The sequence below is a fragment of the Phoca vitulina genome, unplaced genomic scaffold (assembly GCF_004348235.1).
Source record: "Phoca vitulina isolate PV1807 unplaced genomic scaffold, GSC_HSeal_1.0 scaffold3, whole genome shotgun sequence".
Taxonomy (NCBI): domain Eukaryota; kingdom Metazoa; phylum Chordata; class Mammalia; order Carnivora; family Phocidae; genus Phoca; species Phoca vitulina.
The window spans coordinates 64,994,498-65,019,133 of NW_022589706.1; the positions used below are offsets into that span (position 1 = coordinate 64,994,498).

A 24,636-nucleotide genomic window follows, 5' to 3' on the forward strand; every position below is an offset into this window, starting at 1 on the left:
AGCATGAGTAAGTTTTGTCTCAGCTGTCTAGACAAACACATAGTGTTATATCTAAACCCAACTTTTACATGGGGGTACATTCTATCTAGAATTGGATAGACCTAGCTTCTTCACTTGGTTAAGATCAGTAACCTTTTAAGGTTTGATTTCCTCCTCTTTTATTCAGTAGAAATAACAGTCCTCTCTGTTCATTGATGGGCAAAAATAGACAACCTAAAGAGTCACTGTTTTCTTCCCTTAGGAAGTAGAACTCCTCATTACCCTAATTAAATCAGAAAAAGGAAGCCTGGGTTTTACAGTAACCAAAGGCAGTCAGAGTATTGGTTGTTATGTTCATGATGTCATTCAAGATCCAGCCAAAAGTGATGGAAGGCTAAGACCTGGGGACCGGCTCATAAAGGTAAGACATTACCAAAATGGATTTGTGCAAATGTAGCCAAAAACTAAGCCAGAGCTGGAGGAGAACAAGAAGGTTGAGTTAATATAACACTCCATTTATTTGTTTGGTTTATATTTTCCATCCCAACCTCTTAAAGATAAGACCTTTATATAGTTAACAGTTTAGGGAATGCTTACAGTTCCCTTTTTAATTAGGAAGTGCCTCTAATCTCACTTAAAGCATAAGCTTTAAGCTATCCTGGGTATCAAGGACAGAAAGTTTCTTAAATTTGTATGAGGATAAATTTCCAATATTAACAAAATAATGATGCATTTATATTTTACATTATTATTTCGTATGTAATTACTTGATCATTGTACTTATGATTTCCACAGTAAAGGGAATTAGCAATAAATTAGAGACCACTCTCTTACTGGCTAATATACAGCTAGGGAGATTACTGTATTTTCATGGCAACTTCTAATCCTGTTTTGCCTCTTTCTCATTTTTGTAGGTTAATGATACAGATGTTACAAACATGACTCACACAGATGCAGTGAATCTGCTCCGAGCTGCACCCAAGACAGTCAGATTAGTTCTAGGACGAATTCTAGAATTACCCAGGATGCCAGTGCTGCCTCATTTGCTACCTGACATTACATTAACATGCCACAAGGAGGAGTTGGGTAATGCACATTCAAGCTTTGTGCAGTGTGATTTTCTTGGCTAGGTTAAAAGTAAGTACTCTTAAGACTAAGGAAACCAATATTTTCTATTCCCTGAAGGTTTTTCCTTATCTGGAGGTCATGACAGCCTTCATCAAGTGGTATATATTAGTGATATCAATCCGAGGTCAGATGCAGCCATTGAGGGTAATCTCCAGCTATTAGACATCATCCACTATGTGAACGGAGTCAGCACACAAGGAATGACCTTGGAAGAAGCTAAGAGAGCATTAGACATGTCACTTCCTTCAGTGGTGCTGAAAGCAACAAGGTACTCTGCAATTACTTACGGGTTTTGTGTGTTTGCATAAGTTGATTACACTTATGCTATCTTAAAAGATATTCCTAAATTAGTAACTCATAGACTAAACTGGCAAGAATTAATAAAGTTAGAACAGACTTCTTTTTTTTTTTACATTTTTTATTTATTTAAGTACTCTCTACACCCAACATGGGGCTCGAACTCACAACCCCAAGATCAAGAGTCACATGCTCTTCCAACTGAACCAACCAGGCACCCCCAGAATAGAATTATTGATAGGAGATTCCAAGAGCACGTTAAGTGGATTAGTGTTTAGATACATGTTTGCAGCTGTCAATAAGGTAGTTACGACGTTTGTCAGCATGTTTTCAGTTGTAAGTAACAGAAAAATACAACTCAACTTGGTTTAAACAATAAAGGGTTTATATGATTTTAAAAGTCCAAAGATGACGTGGTCATCAGGTAAAATGGTGATGCACTATCCAGAACAGTCTTCTGACAATCCTCCCAATGACCATGGTAAACCAAGGACTGTCTGCTGATTGCCTTAGACCTAAATTAAGGCCAGTCCCTGAGTTGAGGCAAAGGGATAAGAATATACTGATTGGCCTAGGCCAGTCCTGGCCCATTCCCAGAGCTGGGGCAAAGTCAGTCCTACCCAAACCTCATGTCTACGACCAATGAGGCATAGAATTACCACTTTCAGTACACGGTATAACAATTTCACATTATAAGAAGTGCTAATGGGCACTTTTCTTTCACTTAATAATATAAATAAATTGGAAAAAATGTATGTATTAGTTTCAAATTACTACAAATATAGTGGCTTAAATGATACAAGTTTATTACCCTAATAGTTCTGGAAGTCAGAAATACAAAATGGGTTTCACTGGGCTAAAATCAAGATGCTATCAGGGCTGCATTCTTTCTGTAGGCTCCAGGAGAAAATCCATTTCCTTGCCTTTTCTACCTTCTAGAGATTCCCCATATTCCTTGGCTCATGGCCCCCTTCCATCTTCAAAGCCAGCAGTGACAACACTCTACTTCTGTTGTCACATCTCTTTCTCTGGACTCTGCCTTTCCTGCCTTCTTTCACTTATAAGGACCCCTGTGATTACATTGGGCCTACCTAGATAGTACAAAATAACCTCCCCATCTTTAGATCCTCAGCTTACATCTGCAAAATCCCTTTTACCATGTAAGGTAACATATTCACAGGTTTAGAGGATTAGAATGTAGACACCTTTGTGGGGCCATTATTCTGCCTACTACAGTGTACATACAGCCAGGCTTTCTAGATTACAGATTTATGTTACATTTTTATCTGTGATACATGATGAGTTTTACATAGTATGTCTTTGAAAATATAGGAACTATAATTAAATCATTTGATCATAAACATTTGTTCCTTCTAAACCTTTAAATTAGATTACATACTTTTTTCCTTTGAATGTAATCCCTGCTCTTTTCCCTCTTATATTTCTAAAAATTTGATTGGCATACATTTATTTTCATAGATGTAGCTGAATGTTAATTAGTGGAGGAGGAAAGTGTTCAAACAGCCTGGACAATATTTTTGTGAAAATTAATATCTCTGCTAACCATAGATCTAACTGAATTTTTTTGCCTCAAAATCCATAGAGTACCCTTTCCCCGAGCCCTGAAATCACTTTCTTTTGCCTTTCTGCTTTTATCTTCACTGTAGTCACTACAGATATAGTGGTGCTAGTCACAATTACTTTCCCCTTCATTCTTCCTCAAGCTTTCTCCACTACTGTATATATTTGTCCTCTTTAAAGTCCAAAGGGTAGCCATACAGAGGGGTAGAGATCTGTGGTAATTATCTGTATGTCAAGAACTGTACAGAGTCTGTGGTCTTACCGGACTTGCAAGCTAATAAACCAGCCAATTACTGTTTCTTGGGTGCTGGAAGAAGGTATGAAACTCTTGGATCAGAGACAAAATATTTTTTGAGTAACCACAAGCAGCATGGGCATGGCATTGGTGTCAATTCCACACATCTTCTAAGTCTCCTGAAGATGACATATGTGGGCCTAGTGGATTCCTGAACATGCAGTGGGTTGTATTACAGGAGGGGAATACCATGAGAAGAGGAACCCTCCCCTTTATGGCATCCTGTAAGAAAACCTGCTTTTTATTTGGAGAGAGAGGTTACCTCATTCCTCAAGCTTTCTCACCACAAACATAGCCTTGAGAATTGGCCCAGATAAAAAGCAGTCAGTGCCTTGCACTTCTGGGGTACCCAGGAAGAATATACAGGGCCCACGGCAAATTGCTTCTCCCAGCACTCTATACTTTAGGCAGACTCCCTTTTCTCTCAAGTACTAGCAACAATAAGATTGCATACTAGTCCTCTGCTTCCAAGGTGCTCTCTTTTTGACAGTTTTTCACATTGGGTGGTACTATCCTTCTTATAATCCTTTAAACAAATATATTTTGTCTAGGTTTTCACTTTAAATAATTTTTTAAAAAATATGTATCAAGGGCTTCAAATATACAAAATGTAGTGATCTATAATTCCTAAGTTATCTTTGAATTATCACCTGAGTGTGACAGTGAACTAAGTAATTAGATCATGAATATTACAAGTGTTTTAAATGAGAGGGGAAATGTGGTAGTGTGTTAAACTGAAACCCAGAGAAAAATCATGTAAAGAAGTGATTCTTAATCTTTTTTCAGTCAAGAATATCTCCCTCCAGAAAATACGTAGATGAAAATTGATACAAATTTTGTCTACAGCTTCAGGGGTGCCTGGTCCCCCCTGAAGCCCATCTAAAATAAAATTCCTGAGGCTCAATAGTTAGCAAATGGTTCAAAGGGTATTTGAACAAACATCTTAATTTGGAATTTCCTTTTCTTTCTTCTTTTTTTTTTTTTTATGACACAGAGATGGTCATCCAGTGGTCCCAAGTTCCAAGAGGTCTGCTGTTTCAACTCCACAGTCAACCAGAGCCAACGGTAAGGATACATTCATTTTATGATACAAGTAGTTACGCAGAGATACATATTTTTCCTCTATTTCCTATGAGTAAACTAAGAATATCAGTGGTATCTATCTTTTAAGTTTATAATGAAGCATAAATACAATAATAATATCTGAAAAGCTTATCATAATGATTGTCACATAATAATTTATTCAGACAGTTACTGAATCTCTTCATTGTACCAGGCATTGGTCTGGTCATTGTAAGTATGGCAATGAATATACAAAGTATCTGCCTTACATTTTAGCATAATAATAGAAATTGTAGTGTTAGTAATTGTGGCAGTCGCTAACATAAATTTAATGCTTATCCTGGACTAAGCATTCTTTTAATTGCTTTAGTCCTCACAACAACCCTGTGAGAACAGTGTTAACTATAATCCTCCATTTAGAAGGGGAAACTGACACAGAGAAGTTTGACAACTCGCCCAAGCTCACAGAGTTAATAAATGGTAGAGCCAGAATTTAAACCTGGGGTGTCTGATTCCATGCTCTCATTTACATAATTGGGCTCAGTAAACATAGCTTTTATATGCTAGTGTTACATCAAAAACTAATGATGTACTGTATGGCGACTAATACAAAAAAAATTACCAAAAAAAAAAATAATAAATGCTAGTGTGAATATAATAAGAATGATAGACGCAGGGGAATGTGGTTGAAATTAATGTATTTGAAATGTGAATTCAGTACTTCATACATAACTGAACTTTTAGGTTATCAGGCAGTAGCATCTAAATACCAAAGGAATCTCACTACTGCAGTTGTGATTTACCTACTAAATACTGAAGCAGAGCTCTTCCCCTCCTCCTCTGTTATCTTGAATGCCTTAGGGATCCTGGCTGCTCTCTAATAGTTCCAGTTCACATTAGAGTCGGACTGTCTCACAGAATAGTCAGGAGAGCATTTTTCTAGTAACCTCTGGGTCATCTGTAACTTTCAGAGCTAAAGAGAACTGTGCCCTGACCCCCTTGTAGAAACTGCCTAGTGATCTGTCTTAATGGGGTTCTCTGACTTGACTCCCACAGAACCGATTTCTTTATGAGTTCTGAAAATCATATAGTTATCAATATTAGGAACTCTCTTATAGTGATGGGATTATAAAATGCCATAGCCATTTTATAAAACAGACAATTTCTTAAAAATTTAAACATGGGCCTCCCATGTGATCCAGCCATTCCACTCCTCTGTTTACTCAAGAGAAAAGAAAGCATATATCCATACACAAAAAGCATATATCCGTACAGCTTCCTTTGTAAAAGTCAAAATCACAAACCACTCAAATGTCCAAAAACAAATGAATAAACCAATATATCCAAACAGCAGACTACTACTTAGTAATGAAAATGGTCTGTTGAGACATATAGCAACATAATCAAAATAACCTCAAAATAAAACCTCGGAGTGAAAGAAGCCAGACAGAAGGGAGTTTATACTGTATTATTCCATTTATTCAAAATTATAGAAAATGCAAATTATAGTGACAGAAAGCAGATTAGTTGTTGCTTAGAGACAGAGAAGGTGAGGGGCACTTAGGGGAACAGGAGGGAGAGATAACAAATAATAAACTATTATGTTTTGTACTATTCCAGGATGATTTTTTGAACCAGTAGTTTATTATTAGTATGCTTTTTTCAGTATTTTTCCTGGAAGTTAAATAATGTATTATATCTCCTGGAAATGATATTAAAAGGCATTCTTGGCTCTTTATAACATCATCCACATAATTATAGAAATTCATCCCTACAAATTTCATGTCAACCTTCATCTTTCTAGATGGAAACTTTTTAAAGAATTATTTATTTAGGTACGCCTGAGTGGCTCTGTCGGTTAAGCGTCTGCCTTCAGCTCAGGTCATGATCCCAGGGTCCTGGGATCGAGTCCCGCATGGGGCTCCTTGCTCAGCGGGGAGCCTGCTTCTTCCTCTGCCTGCCTCTCTCTCTCTCTGACAAATAAATAAATAAAATCTTAAAAAAAAAAAAAAAGATTTATTTATTTATTTGAGAGCGTGTGTGCACACACAAGTTGGGGAGGGACAGAGGGAGAGATTCTCAAGCAGAGTCCCCGCTGAGTGCAGACCCCCACACTGAGCTCGACCTCACCACCCATGAGATCATGAGCTGAGCTAAAATCACCAGTCGGCTGCTTAACCCACTGAGCCACCCCGGTGCCCCTCTGGGTGGAATTATTTTTAGGTCATTCTGTATTTTTTTTCTATTTTTTTCCTTTTTAACTTTTCCAAACTCTACTGTATCTTTCAAAATCTCATAAAAATATAATTTTAATGAAGCAAATTATTTTTAAATATGACTTTTTAACTGTAAGAGACATAATTTCATTTTAGTATATGTATTGAATCTTTGTACTGATGGCTAAGAGTTAAAATTAACATTTGGTTTAGACATATATTAAAAGTTCTATTTAGTTGTATCCATAACTTATTTTACTGTGTTAAATTGATAGCCTTTATGAAATGATATACATGGCTTGCTACCTTCCCTTAAATAGTAAAGTGAGTATAGGTCAGCACGTGTGATACCTCTCACATTCAGTCAGGATAATTTATATTCAGTGTCTCACACTAAAACCATTCAGCTCAAACTGAGCTCTCACGCAAACTACAGTATTTTCTTTCAAGAAATTAGCTTTTTCCTTGGAATAAACCCTTTCATAATATTTGATTCCATCTAGTTGGTTTTGAATCTCTTTGTAATACGACCTCTTCCAGTGTACTAATAAAAATAAGACACATGCACAGAAATGTGGGTTTTCTTTCACTATTTTGTTGTCCCTACTGTGGTTCCAGCTGGCTCTTCCCTGACTTCCTATGTTGTCCCTTTCAGGTCATCACCCTGTGGAGCCTTGCCACAAGCCTGCCCTCACTCCTAGTAATTCATTCTCCAAGGTAAGGAAAAGGCCACCTTCTTCGTGTCATGCTTCCTTAGCTGAATAACCAGCTTGTTTGTCTTGAACCAAACTGATTTCACATTTGAATATTTGCCTTTTTTAGATACATGTAGTGATAGTAGGAATCTATTTTAGTGAACTCATAGCCTTGCTAAGTAAAGCACACAGTGAACAGCCCCCACACAAGCAACCCTCCATCATTTAGCACATATTTAGCTCTTATATAACTAATTGCTTATATAGATAGCTTTAGTGCGATCTTTTTATTAATGTGCACAGTTCTTTTGGTTGTGTCTTACATACCCAGAAGAGAACATACATAATTAAGAGTAGCATTGGTCCTTTGGGTTAGTGTTGAGCAGCAGTGACTCTCAAGTGACAGTTCAGTCCTGCTGGTACAGATGGGACTGACAAAAGATAGAGGCTTATTTGCTTTTTAAAAGATATGGAAAATGCTTCACCACATAATCAAATGTAAGAACCTAAGTCATTTAAGATTAGCACAGAAAAATCTGGAGGAGATTTAACGAAACTACTTTAATACATAACTAAATTCCACTTTGAGCCTTCTCTTTAAGGCCTTATGTATTCCCATTCGTTTGGTTAGCATTTCTTTTTATGATTTTCCTCTGGCATGTAATGTACATTCTAAAATGATCCCAGCTGGATCTTCATTTTGTGGAATTGTTTAATCCCACACACATCCCATACAGTCTATTCAGAACCCCACTATTTGAAAGTCTTTTCATGTAAGATCCAGAGCTGAGGCATTGGTCTCCTAGGAATCTGAAAACCCTATCATCTCAACAAGATTTCTGGATAAGAGCTGGATTTAGCATAGAAGGAAAATTTGGTGACCAGAAGGTCAAAATTCTATGTCTTTCAGCTCACTGGTCTAGCAAATCCTGAAAAGATATTGCAGTAGAAGAATTATTAGGCAGAAGTGATTGGGACACTTAAATAATTGAGGTACAACAACACCCACTACTCCCTGTTTATTCATAAAGTCTACAATTACACACAACTGGAACACCTGAATTTTCATGTATATCTAGTGTTAGTCATGCTGTATGGTGTTCATTTTCTTTTTAAATATCAGCATGTTGTTGAAAGGGAGAAGGGGAGGATTTCTGTTTAAATTAATATGAAACTCTTAGAAACTAGGATCTCTGTTACTCATGATTTCAGACATTTTTTTATTGGAGTTCAACTCTTTCAGGAAGTCTCCCAAACAATATTCTGTCCTTGATGCTAACGTCTGTACTGTGAATTTCACGTAAAGATTGGAGTTTCACAATCCAGTAAAACTTGACATTATGTAACCACTAGTTATGAAGAAATAATTCTATCACATCTACCATTTTTACTTTTTGTCTTGATAAAAAGAATAAGATCCTCAGAGCAAACCACCTTTTATTTGTATATAATTATTTTAATTTATTCTAATCATTTAATTTTGCATTTTTGCTCAAATCAGTTTTCTTTCAATAGGCCATGCACCATGAAGTGTTCACAATTTACCATTGAATTAGAAAGTTACATTCTATTCAATAATTAATTTATAGTTATGCACCCATTGTTACTTTTCTTAAATTAGCCTAGATTTGAAAATCTTTATACCCAGCAGTTGACTAGAATGCTAAACTAGAGTGTGTGTCCAAGTCACAGCTTCACAAATACTTTTAAAAGATGATTTTTTCCCTTTCCCTCAAGTTCTAAGTTTAATGATCCTATAAAACTTTCCTAAAAAGTTTTATGAAAGATAAGTCCCATAAGATATGCCTCAAAAAAGAAATTTCTGCAGTCAAACAGATTTAAGAAATACTACGTAATAGAGTTTTCTTTGGCAACTCAAAATTCATAATAGTAAACATTGTGAGAATTCTTGGAATAAAAATAATGATTTGATGTTATGTAATCTGTTTCCAGAGATTTTCAATGATGGAAAGTCCCATCCTCTTTGTACATTCCATTGTACTGATGTTTCCTAGAAACACTGATCTATTATGGGCAGATATAAAATGGATTTTGTACTAAGAAAGAGGGAGAGAAGGACATGGTGGGGAAATCTACAGTCCCTCCCTAATCTTGGAAGTTAGTAATATAGTAAACTAATGATTTGCTCTGTTTTCATACTTTAGGTTAATGGGGAAGAAATAATTGAAGTTTTGTACCCTGAAGGAAAATGTTCTGCTTATCAGATGAAGGGATCAGCAAACTTGATTCTCTCCAAAGGTAGTTTTCCAAATCAATCATCCAATTACTCTACATGCCCTAATAATTCAGGTAACAAAGAAATATTAGGTATTGGGTTTACATGTTTCTATAGTGTAAAAAGGAAGGATTGTTGTTCAAAGAAATAAAAGAACAATGTAAAATTTATTGTTAGCTGCATTACTGTATAAATGTACTATATTCATTCTCATCTCTAATGTTAAAAATATTTTTAAATGATAGAAAAGATGGCTGGTTTTGTTTTTTTTTTAAGATTTTATTTATTTATTTGACAGAGAGAGACACAGCAAGAGAGGGAACACAAGCAGGGGGAGTGGGAGAGGGAGAAGCAGGCCTCCCGCCGAGCACAGCAGGGAGCCGATGTGGGGCTCGATCCTAGGACCCCAGGATCAATGACCTGAGCTGAAGGCAGACGCTTAACGACTGAGCCACCCAGGCACCCCAAGATGGCTGTTTTTGTTTGATAGTGTTGCTTATATTCTTTGAAGCAGCAACTCTAATAAGTTAGAAAATGTTTCTTGAGGATGTTTGGGCTGCCCTATTATATCCTTAATCTTTGTAAATTTTATTTCTTTTTTTTTTAAGAGAGCGTGTGCGCACAAGAGCACACATGGTGCGGGGGCGTTGGGCAGAGGGAGAGAGAGAGAGAATCTTAAGCAGGCTCCACACCCAATGCACCGTGCGATGTGGGGGCTCGCTCGCATGACCCTGATATCCTGACGTGAGCCAAAAACCAAGAATTGGGCCCTTAACCAACTAAGCCAACCAGGCACCCCAGTATACCCTTAATCTTTGTAACATAACTTCTTTAGTTGAATTTCTTTCATGAATTAATAATTTGGGATTAATTTAGGAAAATAAGCATTAAGTTATTGATTCACAGACATAGATTTTGGTTTATTTAAGTTGTATTTGTATGGTCTTTTGTCATGGCAGCCAGAGTCATGTTGGGACTAGAAATGTCTAGGTTCCACGAGTATAAATTGCTTTTCCAGTCCTGGCTGCTTTTCAAAGGAGATGCTTAAAATTTGAAAGACCTGCTATCTTTGATTTGACACGGTGTCTCTTTCTCATATCAATATTTTTAAAGTAAAATCTCACATAAATTCCTGTTTTTCAAGAATCTAATGTACAAGAAGATGATATCTATGATGATCCTCAAGAAGCTGAAGTTATTCAGTCTCTGCTGGATGTTGTGGATGAGGAAGCCCAGAATCTTTTAAACCAAAATAATGCAGCAGGAGATGCCTGTACTTCAGGTAGATGAGCCAGAGTGAATAAGCCGGTATACTAAAGAGTACAAGAAGGCCTCTGGGGAGCATTTTAACTCCTTTTGGCCCATTGATTTCTCTCCCAGGTTCATTGAAAACCAATGGGCAGTTACCTGAAGAGAGAGCAGAAGATACAGACTGTGACGGTTCACCATTACCTGAAGATTTTACAGAGGTAAGGATAACACCTAGATAAACACTCTAGGATGCTGTATATTGTTAGAATTATGTGTCTCCTTAAGCTTGCTTTCTCTGCTGAGGCTTTAACCTCTGCCTCCCCTGCCTCCACCATTTCCGATTTCCCAGCACTGCTCACCCGCTGCCCTGACCCTGGCATTCACAGGTTTATATGTATTTCTCTGGTTCCCATAGGCATTTGAGTTTGTAACCTGTCCTAGTGTGCTTGGACTGCCATCGCAAAATACCACCAACTAGGTGGCTTAAAATACAGAAATTCATTTTCTCACAATTCTGGAGGCTGAAAGTCCAAGATCAGTATGCCAGCAAGGTTGGTTTCTGATGAAACCGCTCTCCTTGGCTTGCAGATGGCCACCTTTTCACTGTGTCCTCACATGGCCATTCCTCTGTGTTCATGCACTCCTGGTGTCTCTTCCTTTTCTTATAAGGACACCAGTCCTGTTGGATTAGGGTCCCATCCTTATGACCTCATTTAGCTTTAATTACCTCGATAAAGATCCTAGTCTCCAAACATTATCACATTGGGGCTTAGGGCTTCAACCTGTGAATTGGGGGATCACAATTCAGTCCATAACATAGTCTTTGCTTTAACCAGTTATAAAATATAATTAAGTAAAATTTCATTCACAATAGTTAAAAACAAGTAAAAGCTATAGGCATAAATTCAACCCAAAATGTGTAAGACCTATATTTTGAAAACTTCAAAGCTCTACAAAGAAGCAAAAGAAATATTAAATATTTCTATTCTTTGATAGAAAAACCTAAAATTTAAATTCTCCCTAGATTTACCCATAAGTTAAATATGGTCCCATAAAATATTTCGACTTTTTTTTTTTTTTTTAATGAGAAGCAGAGTGGTTTGCCAAAATGATTTCAAATTTCACTTGGAAGAAATTAGGACGTAAAACTGTCCAGTACAAATCTAAAAATTAAGGTTCAGCGGTGCCTGGGTGGCTCAAGCAGTTAAGCATCAGACTTTGGCTCGGGTCATAATCCTGGGGTCCTGGGATTGAGCCTCATGTCGGGCTCCCTGCTCAGTGGGGAATCTGCTTCTCTCTCTCCCTCTCCTCCTCCCCACCACCCCCACTCATGCTCTCTCTCAAATAAAAGGTCTTTAATTAATTAATTAACTAATTAATTAAAGTTCATATCATATAAGTTGTTCTACCACCAAAGTACAGATAGATCCCGCAAACTTGCACCTTGAGAATTCAAGATGTTTAAGACCAAACATTTTGGGGCAGTCTATCCTTAAAATTAATAAATTGACACTTGAATATATGGGACTTCTGCTTCAGAAGAGATGTTAACTAAGAGTAAACAAAACAAAGAAAGTAAAAAAACAATTCAGGAAAGGAGGAAACAAAGTACTGAGATAAAAACATGAAGTTTCATTTGTATCAAACTCTAAATGTGTTAAAATCACTATGGAAATTATATTCATAAGCAGACAAATTCAAAAAAGACAAATATGACTAATCTTCATAGCTAAAATGAAGATTAAGCCAATATTCTGGAAAAGTTTTCTGTTTCATCTTATATTTCTAGACTATTGCCTATATTTGAGTAATTTTAAGTTTCTTACAACTTTCTAAAATATTCAATTTTTCGTAGGTGCATCTCTGGGATCACTATAAACGAATTGTAGATTATTTACTGAATTGGTTCTTAACATTGTATTCTACAACCCTGGAAGTTTTGTGGATTTTTTTTTTTAACTTTTATTATTGAAATATAGTTGAAATACAATGTTATATTAGTTTCAGTTATACAACATAGTGATTTATTTTATAACTGAAAGTTTGTACCTCTTAATCCCCTTTACCTATTTTGCCCATACTCCCCCCCCCCCCCCCCCCCACCCCATCCCCTCTGGCAACCACCAGTTTATTCTCTGTATTTATGAGTCTGTTTCTGTTGTTTGTTCATTTATTTTTTAGATTCCACATCTCAGTGAAGTCATATGGTATTTGTCTTTGTCTTATTTCATTTAGCATGATATCCTGTTGGTCTATCCATGTTGTCACAGATGGCAAGAACTCATTCTTTTTTATGACTGAGTAATATTCCATTGTGTATATATACTCCATCTTTTTTATTCATCTGTTGATGGACCCTTGGGTTGCTTCCATATCTTGGCTATTGAAAATATGCTGCAATAGGGGCACTGGCTGGCTCAGATGGTAGAGCATGCAACGCTTGATCTCAGGGTTGTGAGTTCAAGCCCTGTGTTGGGTGTAAAGATTACTAAAAAAAAAAAAAATGCTGCAATAAACATAGGGGTACTTCTTTTTCAGATTCATGTTTTCATTTTCTTTATGTAAATGCCCAGTAGTGGATTACTGGATTATATGTACAACCCTGAAAGTCTCAGGGTTTTAACCCTATGGGCCAAAAGTTAAGCTACTAATCATGGTATTATAAAGAGTGTAGTATACTGCATAGTCATTTGTCACTCTACTGTAATTTGTCACTCTACACTTGACTACCTCTTAATGAAATACTTAACGCCAGTGTCTGAGTCTTACTTATGAATGCCAGTCATATACATAATGTAAATCATCATCTAATCTTTCAACTCTGTTCATTTAGCTATTACTGAACTTGTTTGACTCTAGTTAAGCTGGAAATAACAGACTAAGAAGGTATGTCAGGGTTTTTGTCCTAAATTTGCTTATATAGTCTAGTAGTCAATTTGGGAGTTTTACACATGTAAATAAGTAAGTATAATTTTTAAAATTATAGTAAAAACATGTCTTGATAAATGTTTATATGGAATTCAGAGAGTGTCTTAAAGAACTAGGGAATAATAGGGACCATACAGGAGTAGATGTATATGTTATTAAAGCTTCCTAGAGAATTAGCCTTTTAAAGGTGTTTGATAGGTGAGAGGCTATGGGAAAGAGCATTCCATACTGAGGAGTTGCTTAGCAAAGATATGAAGGTTTGGATCAGCCTGGGACTTTCATGGCAGTAAATCATTGCAGGTAGGGTGTCACGTGGTGTCTTAAAAGCTAGGCTGAAGAGATAGGCAGGGGTAAGTTCAGCAAGCGACTTAGATGCTGTGCCAAGAGGTTTGATCTTTCTACATCTCGGGGCAGGCAACTTTGCTGGGAGAGGTAGAAACACATGAGGTCAGAAGAGCTAGGGTGAAAAGAAGAAAGGCGTGTCCTGCAAAGACATGGCATCATTTTGCTGAAATACATCTGTGTGATTCCTATGTTATTTCTAATTCTGGTTATTCTTAAAAAGTTTTTAAATTTGTAGTTAAACTTTAAATTTGTAGTACAAAACTTTCAGTGGCTTTCCATCACTTATAAGATAATGATGCTTGACTCTGGGATCCTGGCTTTTTGGGAGCTCAACCAACGTAGTCACACAGCCCTGTGCTTATAAGAGGTCCTCTCTTATTTGTAAAATAATGCTGTGTCATCACCATCTTGAAATTCTTAGTAATTTTTTAACAAGAGATCCCATATTTTCATTTGACACTGGGCACTACAAATGATATAGTTGGTCTTGGATCCAGGAGATATTTCTATTTTTCAAGTTGCTGGATCTGGATTCTTTGAGCAGTAGGATAACAAACTAACCTTCAGATGGGCTGGCCATGATAAAAGCCTTAAATCTTTTCACTGAGGCAGTACTAGAGCTACCTCGTGTTCCAAAGAGCCTACAATCCAGAATGAGAAGAGACACTGAAAGCCCATCTCCTTAACCCAATCCTCCCTCCTGCACAGGTGAACTTTGCAAAAATAGTGGGAAATTGTTATCACTGTCATTGGTATCGTGCAGTGTAATGGGGAGGACAAGAGAATGATCAAGTAAACACCCAAATAAACAAGCAATTACAAGTTGTGATAAGGTCTATGAAGTTTAAAAAGAAAAAAAGTGCTACAAAAGAGAATAACCAAGGAGACCTACTTCAGACTGTGTGGTTAGGGAACATCCTTAGAAGGAAAGGACACATTGAATAAAGAAAAAGTACCTTCCATAGGAAGAGCTTTGTGGTGAAAAGAGGTGAGCGATTTTGAAGAGCTAAAAGAAAGACCGTGGATTTGAAGCCACAGGTAAGTAGAGAATAAAACCAGATGGATTGCAGAGGTAGACAGAAGCCAGGTAATTCGGGGTCTTGAAAGGAATTTCCCATTTGTTAAGATAATTTGTCCTAATAAAGATTGAAATGTAAGATTTATTAACCATGTTAGAATGAAACTTGGCATCTTCTAATTGTAGCAAACTGCTCCTGCAGTATTTGGGTCTCTGAGACACCATCTCCCATTACAGTATGAGCTGATTGATCTATGTTCTCCATGGAGAGACTCCTCATTTTAATAATAAAAGGGAGGGGCGCCTGGGTGGCTCAGTCGTTAAGCGTCCGCCTTCAGCTCAGGTCATGATCCCGGGGTCCTGGGATCGAGCCCCGCATCAGGCTCCCTGCTCTGCGGGGAGCCTGCTTCTCTCTCTCCCACTCCCCCTGCTTGTGCTCTCTCGCTGTGTCTCTCTCTGTCGAAAAAATAAATAAAATCTTTAAAAATAATAATAATAATAATAAAAGGGAAAGATAATTTAACACATTGAAAATTACTAGGATATTTCTGGAGAGCCCATTTTCAGATTTTAAAGTTGAAGTATTGTAGGGTGCCTGGGTCATGATCTCCAGGTCCTGGGATCGAAATCTGCATTGGGCTCCCTGATTATCAGGGAGTCTGATTCTCTCTTTCTTTCTCTCTCTCTCTCTCTCCTCCCTCTTCCCCTCACCACCGTTCATTCTCTCTCTCTCAAATAAATAAAATATTGAAGTAGTGCAAAAGCATAAACCAAATATGCATATCTAAATAATCATAGTTTAGCTTTTCATCTTGCTTTTTCCTTACCTCTATACTATTAATATCCCTTACATAAGAAATGAAAAGCCAAGATAAGTGTGAAGGTGAATAAGTGGAACCAGCAAAACCTCTTGGGTCACTGAAGATGCCTTAGCCACAGTTTGACATTAATTGAATGTCATATGTGTCTTTGTTACAGGAGGATGGACATAACAGTAAATATAGGAAATAATTAACAGGAAAAAAATGGAACATTCCGAGATTGATTTTTTTTTTTAACAATGGGCTAATGTGATTTTTATTTCTCTTTATTTTAGTCTGTCAAAATGAATGGCTGTGAAGAATATTGTGAAGAAAAAGTAAAAAGTGAAAGGTAAGAAAATAATCTTTTAAAGTATAACAGTCCCATTCCTTTTTAGAAGTGCTCTGAAGATTTTCATTTAGATGTTGCTTTTGAAATTAATTTATTCTTTTCCAATAAAAGGAGAATATTTGACTAAATTATGGACCTATGGTTGAATATTAAGGGAGGTTTTAGTGACGTGTGACAATGTGTTTGTTAAACGAAGTATATCCTTGACCACGGGAAAAATGAAAGAAAGGTCTAAAAGGGAATGTGCCAACAATGATTATAGTGATTATCTCCTAGTAGGGTTAAAATAAAACCAAAGAAGATAAGAAACATTTTAAAACCCCACAGTTTTGTTTCTTTTTGAAAACAGTTTCTAATACAAAATAGGATTTTTCCTGATACATTGTTTCATGTTTTAAAAAGTTATATATATAAGTTGGCCAACAAAGTGATTGTACATAAATAAATTTTGCTCCATATCAGATGATAACCTAACAATCAAAGAGAGCTACTTGCATTTTCCTAGAAAAGCAAACTGACAGTGAATTTTGCACTAGATAAAATTAGACAAGGGGGTACATATTATTAATGTAGAAATGCATACAATTTAAATTTAAAAGATTAGCAGATATCTGGGCCAGCTGCCATGAATTGTAAAGATACAGGCTCTACTCTGTTAGGCAGGGGAAGGGGAGGAAGGAGGAAGGGTAGATTAGTATATGTAATTTATTTGGGTGGCAGTTAGAAACACTATTAACATATAAATTTTATCTGCATGTTACTAATTCTTGGATACGCTTTTTAATTTTAAGATCTCTGAAATCATATACAATCATTGATATTATTTCTTTCTTAATGTGAACAAAACAATAGTGTATCTTACAATGATGGGTATCATAGATTCAAAGAACTGTAGCACATAACCTTCAATCTAGTAATTTTATTTCTAAGAATTGCTCCCACTACCACATGTGTGCAAAGACATTTCTACAAAAATTTAATTGCAACATCATTTATATTTCTAAAAAAACATAATATACACAGAATAAATTAGGGTATACTCACACAAGCACCCATGAAATACTAATGCAGCTAATCAAAAGAATGAGAAGGAAGGGAATGCCTGATGGAAGGATCTCCAAACTATATCCTTGCAGACAAAATATACTTACTAGATGACAAAAGCAACTTCATAGGTGCAGAGCTTGCAAATTAAATATTAATTGTAACCCATAATTAGCTGGCGTAGAGGAAAACATCCACCATAAAAGCAGCATAATTGCTGCCCTGTTATTGATGTTTCTGAATATCAGAAAATGAAAAAATGTGTTCAGCCTTTTACATTATCCTTTTGCACCTCATTACTAAACATTTCTCCGCCTAGATTCTCTTCCCTAGCCATCCACCTTACCAGGGAGATGGCATCTACTGTGTACCCTAGAATAATGAGAACTTGTACTGTGCTTTAGTACATTAAGTGAGTGCCCTGATACAGAAGTGTCTTTCTAGCCCCCAGCTGTAGCAAAAAATAGATGTCCATCAATAGAGACTTCTATAAATAATTAAGATACATCCATATAGTACAATATTAGGTAGCTATTAAAAAGACAAGAGAGGGGCGCCTGGGTGGCTCAGTTGGTTAAGCGACTGCCTTCGGCTCAGGTCATGATCCTGGAGTCCCTGGATCGAGTCCCGCATCGGGCTCCCTGCTCGGCAGGGAGCCTGCTTCTCCCTATGACCCTCACCCCTCTCATGTGCTCTCTCTCTCTGTCTCAAATAAATAAATAAAATCTTTAAAAAAAAAAAAAAAGAAAAAGACAAGAGAGGGTCACCTGGGTAGCTCAGTCAGTTAAGCATCCAACTCTTAATCTCAGCACAGGGCTTGATCTTAGGGTCATAAATTTAAGCCCCACGTTGGGCTCCACGCTGGGCATTGAGCCTACTTAAAATAAAAAAAAAAAAAACAAGAGTTATACTCACACAATTATAATGGGTTATCCATGTTGAAGGGCAGAAACAAACCACCACTTTCTCTATCCCCAAGGGGACTCCTTCAATCTAAGGTTCAAAGACAGGATTTGTTTGAGGATAAATTTCAGACTGTACTAAACAATTCTGTACTTCAGTTTAATTTCCATCTACCAATGAGTTTTAGGAATTGTGGACCTGGATTTTTTTAATCAGATGTTCTATTTTTAAATATCATGATAACTGTAGAGGAAACAAGGGTTCAAGGACATAGTATTTAAATTTATTGCAGGGACAAAACTGAAGAAAATATTACCACTGTGTTTTGTTGTCATAGCTTGATTCAAAACTCACAAGAAAGGAAGCCTGATGATGATGATGAGATAACATGGGGAAGTGATGAATTGCCAATAGAAACAACAAACCATGAAGATTCTGATAAAGGCAAGAATTTTATGAGCAATTCTTTTGTCAAAAATAATAGATTAAAAAAATAAGCGTTTGAAAATTACAGTTTTCAGACTATATGGATGTGTTATTTCACTGTATGTGTACATTATTTGGTTCCATACATAAGGTAAAATCACAAGACAAACAGCAGTTATATAACTAGATATTTGCACAGGTGTAGGCTAAAATTCTCAGTGGCTTAAAGTAAAACACACAAATAAATGTGTAAATACTTTAATTAGAAACACAAAATCAGGGGCTCCTGGGTGGCTCAGATGGTTAAGCGTCTGCCTTTGGCTCAGGTCATGATCCCAGGGTCCTGGGATCGAGCCCCACATCGGGCTCCCTGCTCAGCGGGAAGCCTCCTTCTCCCTCTCCCACTCCCCCTGCTTGTGTTCCCTCCCTCACTGTGTCTCTCTCTGTCAAATAAATAAATAAAATCTTTAAAAAAAAAAAGGAAACACAAAGTCACAATTTTGTCAAACTGGAAAGAGTCGAGGAATGCATTTTATTTATAATAAAATAGGTAGAATAGCTCAAAGATAGGAAATTATTACCCTTGCATCTCAACCTCATTTTTTAAAAACAGGAGTTAATTGCTCTGTCCTATTAACTACTTCTTTCATTTTATAACTGAGCCAGTGGAGAAATGAGGCTCCATCCAGTGTATCATTTCTCTTTTTTTTTTTTTATAAAGGCGGTGTTATACTAATGCAATGAAAGACATGGTTTTGTAATCTGAAGTCTTATTAGTTAAAGGAAATTAAAGAAGTTGAATTAAGACTTTTTTGATTTAGGTAAATTGTTGGTGTCAGTGATAGTGCTCTTGTCAAATCCTGTAGCCCATGCTCATCTCCAGCCTTTGAGATCCTGTTGCCTTTACACTAAGCTCTGTAAAAGTTTAATTCTGTATTTACAAATAGCCTTCACCCCACCGGATATTCAGCTTCTTGAAGTATCTTGTACAGCTTTGTATACCCCAGAGCCTAGCGTTATTGTTGCCTACATAGCAGCTGCATCATCAGAAAGCTTTAATCAACTAATGTACAGCTTTGCCGCTACACAAGACTATAGCAAGAACTCTCTCCTACTTTTTTCCAGGATAATAGTTGCCTTCTGGTATAAGCAGTTTCCATAGAGCAAGTACTAAATTAGATACATATCTCTTCTAAGACACTGATATCACTTGTTTGATAAGCTCCTAGAGACCCCAAGTTTTCATTTGTATTGAGAAAACTATCAAATGCCCAAGATACTGGCACTGATTATTGAGCGGGGGTAGAGAAAGGAGGCATTGGTGTTTCTAGTGCAATGTCCCATTGTTAAGGAATTTCTGAAGCATCTCCCTTCATCTTTTCCCCAATGTGCTTGGAAGCTAATTTAAATGCAAAGCATTAATGGGACTACATACATTTTCATCAAGAAAATAATGTCATTTGAGTTAAGAGAAGCAAAAAAAAAAAAAAATTTAAACTCTTCTAGAAATTGTAAATACATGAGAGCCAAGAGCCTTAAGAATTTCTAACAGTCAGTGAGGTGTTTCCTTAAAAGTTGGGTACAAGGGCCTTGCTATGGCCAAGATTTTATGTTGATTGTAGGTATCTGCCCTACCTGTTCTCCTGCCGTATTAATTTTAAAGACAAAATCTTTTTTAAAAAAAAAAAAAAAAAAAAAAAAAAAAAAAAAAGATGAGATGAGAATAGGCTCAAATCAGTTCCCTTATTGGCTAAGTCAGTTTTGGGGGAAATTTTTTTTAAAAAGTCAACTGCTGTCAGTGCGCCTGGGTGGCTCAGTAGGTTAAGTGTCTGCCTTCAGTTCAGGTCATGATCTCAGAGTCCTGGGATTGAGCCCCATATGGGGCTCCCTGCTCAGCAGGGAGCCTGCTTCTCGCTCTCCCTCTGCCCCTCCCCTACCCCTACCTCTACCCTACCCTTGTGTTTTCTCTCTAAATAAATAAATAAATAAAATCTTTTTTTAAAAAAAATCAACTTCTGTCTTCTTGTTAGATCATCCCTTTCTGACAAATGAGGAGCTTGCTGCACTACCCATCATCAAAGTGCTTCCCTCTGGTAAATACGCTGGCACCAAGTTGAAATCAGTCATTCGAACATTGCGAGGTTTATTAGATCAAGGAGTTCCTTCTAAGGAGCTGGAGGTAAGTGGCTTCTGCCAATGATTCCTTCCCAGACAAAGTTTTATGCAAAGCTAGGAGAAATTTTGAAAATGTCCATTACTTTATAACTTTACTTCCAGCTAAAAACACCATCTTGTCCTAGCCAGCAAGAAATTAATTTTTCCAATTAGGATCCTAGTAGTATTGATTTAAAGAGATCTCTTTAGCCACGTTGGAGCTTGACAAATCTCCCCAAAGATTACCTTCCCTGCCTCACAGTAGAGATAGAGAGGCTTTTTTTTTTTTTTAAGTCAAGTGTTAATTCCAACTATCCACTAAACTTTATAATTAATACACTGTAGATATGGTTCATTAGCAACAGTTTCTAATTTAATACAGCTCCAGAAATATGCCCCTTGGTTCAATGCAGCAATGGTTCAGAACCCTTGCTCATGTGGTCTTGCTGGCAACGTCCATATTTACCACTAGGCAAAAGAGGAATGTAGTACCATTGTGGTTTTGGGGTTTACCTTGTTCATCTCCCTCAAACCATATGCTTACTTTGCCCACTTCCTGAGCTTTTCATAGCCACTGAAGTGAAAGGAGCTAACTTCTCTTGAGAGCTTCTGAAATGTGCTAGATGCTTTGTATTTAATACTCAAAATAATGTAAATCACATTAATAGTTTGGAAACAAGTTCACAATAGTTGAGGTATACTCTTCCTCTCCATTTTACAGCAATGATTTCTTCTTTAAGGCTTAAGTTTAAATATCACCATTCCAAAGACCTGCCATAACAACCCTTTATAAAGTAGATCTTTGGGGTGCCTGGGTGGCTCAGTCGTTGGGCGTCTGCCTTCGGCTCAGGTCATGATCCCAGGGTCCTGGGATTGAGCCCCGCATCGGGCTCCCTGCTCCACGGGAAGCCTGCTTCTCCCTCTCCCACTCCCCCTGCTTGCGTTCCCTCTCTCGCTGTGTCTCTCTCTCTCAAATAAATAAATAAAATCTTTAAAATAAAAAAGTAGATCTTTATTATTCTCTAACATAACAGCTTGTTAATTTCTTCAAAGCATATATCACAGTATTTGTTTACGTCTTTACTGCCTCTTTCTCCCAATAGTCTGTAATCTTGAGGAGAACCAGAATCATATCTTCTTCCTCAACATTGTATTCCCAGCACTTATTACAGTGTCCTGCATCTAGTAGGCATTTTCAATATACATTTGCATGGATGGATGAATAAAGAGATAAATGTGTGGATTAATGAGTGAATGAAAAGTGAGAGTTGACTTTAAAACCTAGGGCTATCTAACCACAACTCTACCACATGGGTTATTCTATGACCCCACAGATAATATTTTCAAGAAATTCTGCTCCAGCTCATTATTTTTTTTTTTAAGATTTTTTTCTTATTTATTTATTTGAGAGAGAGAGAATGAGAGACAGAGAGCATGAGAGGGAGGAGGGTCAGAGGGAGAAGCAGACTCCCTGCCGAGCAGGGAGCCCGATGCGGGACTCGATCCCGGGACTCCAGGATCATGACCTGAGCCGAAGGCAGTTGCTTAACCAACTGAGCCACCCAGGCGCCCCCAGCTCATTACTTTAAGCCAAAGTTGCTTTTATATGTTGTTTTTTTTTCCTAAAATATGATTATAGACCTCTTTAAACTGAAATTTAAAATTAAGGTACAAAGTACAGCCTCGCAAATTTAGTTGACTACGTGTTAAAGGTATTTGCAGCAATATATTTCATCAACTGGTATATCCGATTAGTACTGGGATTTTAGACTTGCTTATCTTGACAGGACATACCTATTTCTTAACACTCAAAGTCTGCCCTGATCAGTAACCAATTTTACACCCTGCGTATTTAAAGCATTTGCAGTTATTGCTGAATTACTGCTTATCTCAACAAATTTAACTTTATTTCCATTTTTTCTTGCAGAATCTTCAAGAATTAAAACCTTTGGATCAGTGTCTAATTGGACAAACTAAGGAAAACAGAAGAAAGAACCGATATAAAAATATACTTCCCTGTAAGTTTAATCTGACTTCAAATCAAATATATGTCTAAAAAATTTGAACTGATTTAAAACTTTTATGCTAGTTTACCCTATCTCTCACACAAGTGTACACACACACACACACAAACACATATTTAGAGATTTACATCAGTAACAAATCTAGATATACAACGTGAATTCCTTTTTAAATTATCTATGTATTCTGCAAATCAATCAGAAGAATCTTAACTATTTATTCAGACATTCATGAATTTTTGCAGCATAGTATTAGAAATTAATCAGTGATGCCAAATCAATAGTTTTATTCTTTTTAAAGATTTATTTATTTATTTGAGAGAGAAAGAGAGCATGCACATGCATGAGGGGAGGGAAGGGACAGAGGGAGAGGGAGAGTGCGGAGCCTGAGCTCCAGCTCACGACCCTGAGATCATGACCTGAGCCAAAATCAAGAGTCCAGTGCTGAACCAACTGAGCCACCCAGGCATTCCAAATCAGTAATTTTAAGGTCTTCTTAAAAATATGAATCAGCTTCTACGGGAGAGGGTGCCTGGTTGGCTAGACCAGTTGGTAGACCATGTGACTCTTGATCTCAGGGTCATGAGTTCAAGCCCTACATTGGGTGTGGAGCCTACTTTAAAAAAAATAAAATTAAATAAATAAAAGTATGAATTCGCTTCTGGATGAGCAGTTTCTTAGTTCATGTGTCACACCAACATCTATTTATTCCACTCATTTTAACTTTAGAGAAATCTACAATACATTATACGTGCATGTGGCTGCGGTGGTGTCAACAGTGGTACTACCAGGTTGCTTATAGTTTGAATTGTTTCAGCTACTAGGAGGAAAAAAGGGAATTCTTTTTACCCACATTTTACTAATTTCACCAACATGTGACTTTTTCTTAATATATATGGATATAGCCAAAATATTAATGTCTAGCAACTTCTTTTTTTTTTTTAGCAACTTCTTATAGTAATCATCAGCCATATTTATATATATTAGCACATTGGATTCCACTGTGTATGATACAATGATCCTATCTTTGCCAGAAGTCATAAATTCAAAGATCTATAATAGAACCAATAGTGACAAATGATGCAATAAATAACAGTACGACTGAATTTTTTCAATCAAGTTGGAAGACACAAAATTTATTTTGGAAAACTTCCTGTGAAAAGTGAATCTTAGCATTTTAAAAATGAAATTGATAATGGTTCAGCGTAAAGTAGGTAGGAATTATTTCAGCTCCCCCTCCCGCCGAAAATGGCCAGACTAGTATCTCAAAGTCAAATGGGATAAGCCATAAATCCAGAACTCCTGAGTGGATTTGTTTCCATGGACTAAGAGATAGAAGTCAAGTAATTGAAGGGCAATTGATGGAGGATTTTGAAACCTATTACTGAATTCATAATTTGATAATCATAGAAATTACCAGTTAAATTCATAAATGTTTTAAATAGAAATGACTTTTTGGAGCGCCCAGGTGGCTCAGTCATTAAGCGTCTGCCTTCGGCTCAGGTCATGATCCCAGGATCCTGGGATCGAGCCCCGCATCGCGCTCCCTGCTCAGCGGGAAGCCTGCTTCTCCTTCTCCCACTCCCCCTGCTTGTGTTCCCTCTCTCACTGTGTCTCTCTCTGTCAAATAAATAAATAAAATCTAAAAAAATAAATAAATTTAAAAACTGCTTTTTTAAAAATAAAAATAAATAAATAGAAATGACTTTTGATATATAACTACTTACAAATTAATTCTCTTAGATAAGATGATTTACATATACTTTTCACTGGTTTGAAAATTTTATTTTGACTATGAAATTACAATCAGACAGAGACAGGGGCCTATATGCCTGGAGAATAAAGCAAGCTACCTTTTTATTTATTGTGTTCATTATTTTGGCTGCTGATTTATAAGAATATAAT

General features: G+C 36.8%; 1 protein-coding gene across 8 annotated transcripts in view; it reads left to right on the forward strand.

Annotated features, from left to right (window-relative positions):
* Positions 1–24,636, forward strand: part of PTPN13 (protein tyrosine phosphatase non-receptor type 13) — a 204,421-nt gene that overhangs the window by 171,832 nt on the left and 7,953 nt on the right. For all 8 annotated transcript variants that reach the window (XM_032400721.1, XM_032400723.1, XM_032400726.1 and 5 more), the window contains 12 exons: positions 242–400; positions 894–1,065; positions 1,165–1,375; positions 4,275–4,345; positions 7,214–7,275; positions 9,419–9,512; positions 10,634–10,771; positions 10,870–10,958; positions 16,128–16,183; positions 18,468–18,574; positions 20,587–20,735; positions 22,638–22,728. In XM_032400721.1, coding sequence (XP_032256612.1) covers positions 242–400; positions 894–1,065; positions 1,165–1,375; positions 4,275–4,345; positions 7,214–7,275; positions 9,419–9,512; positions 10,634–10,771; positions 10,870–10,958; positions 16,128–16,183; positions 18,468–18,574; positions 20,587–20,735; positions 22,638–22,728 — 1,399 coding nt within the window. The remainder of the gene's footprint in view (positions 1–241; positions 401–893; positions 1,066–1,164; positions 1,376–4,274; positions 4,346–7,213; positions 7,276–9,418; positions 9,513–10,633; positions 10,772–10,869; positions 10,959–16,127; positions 16,184–18,467; positions 18,575–20,586; positions 20,736–22,637; positions 22,729–24,636) is intronic.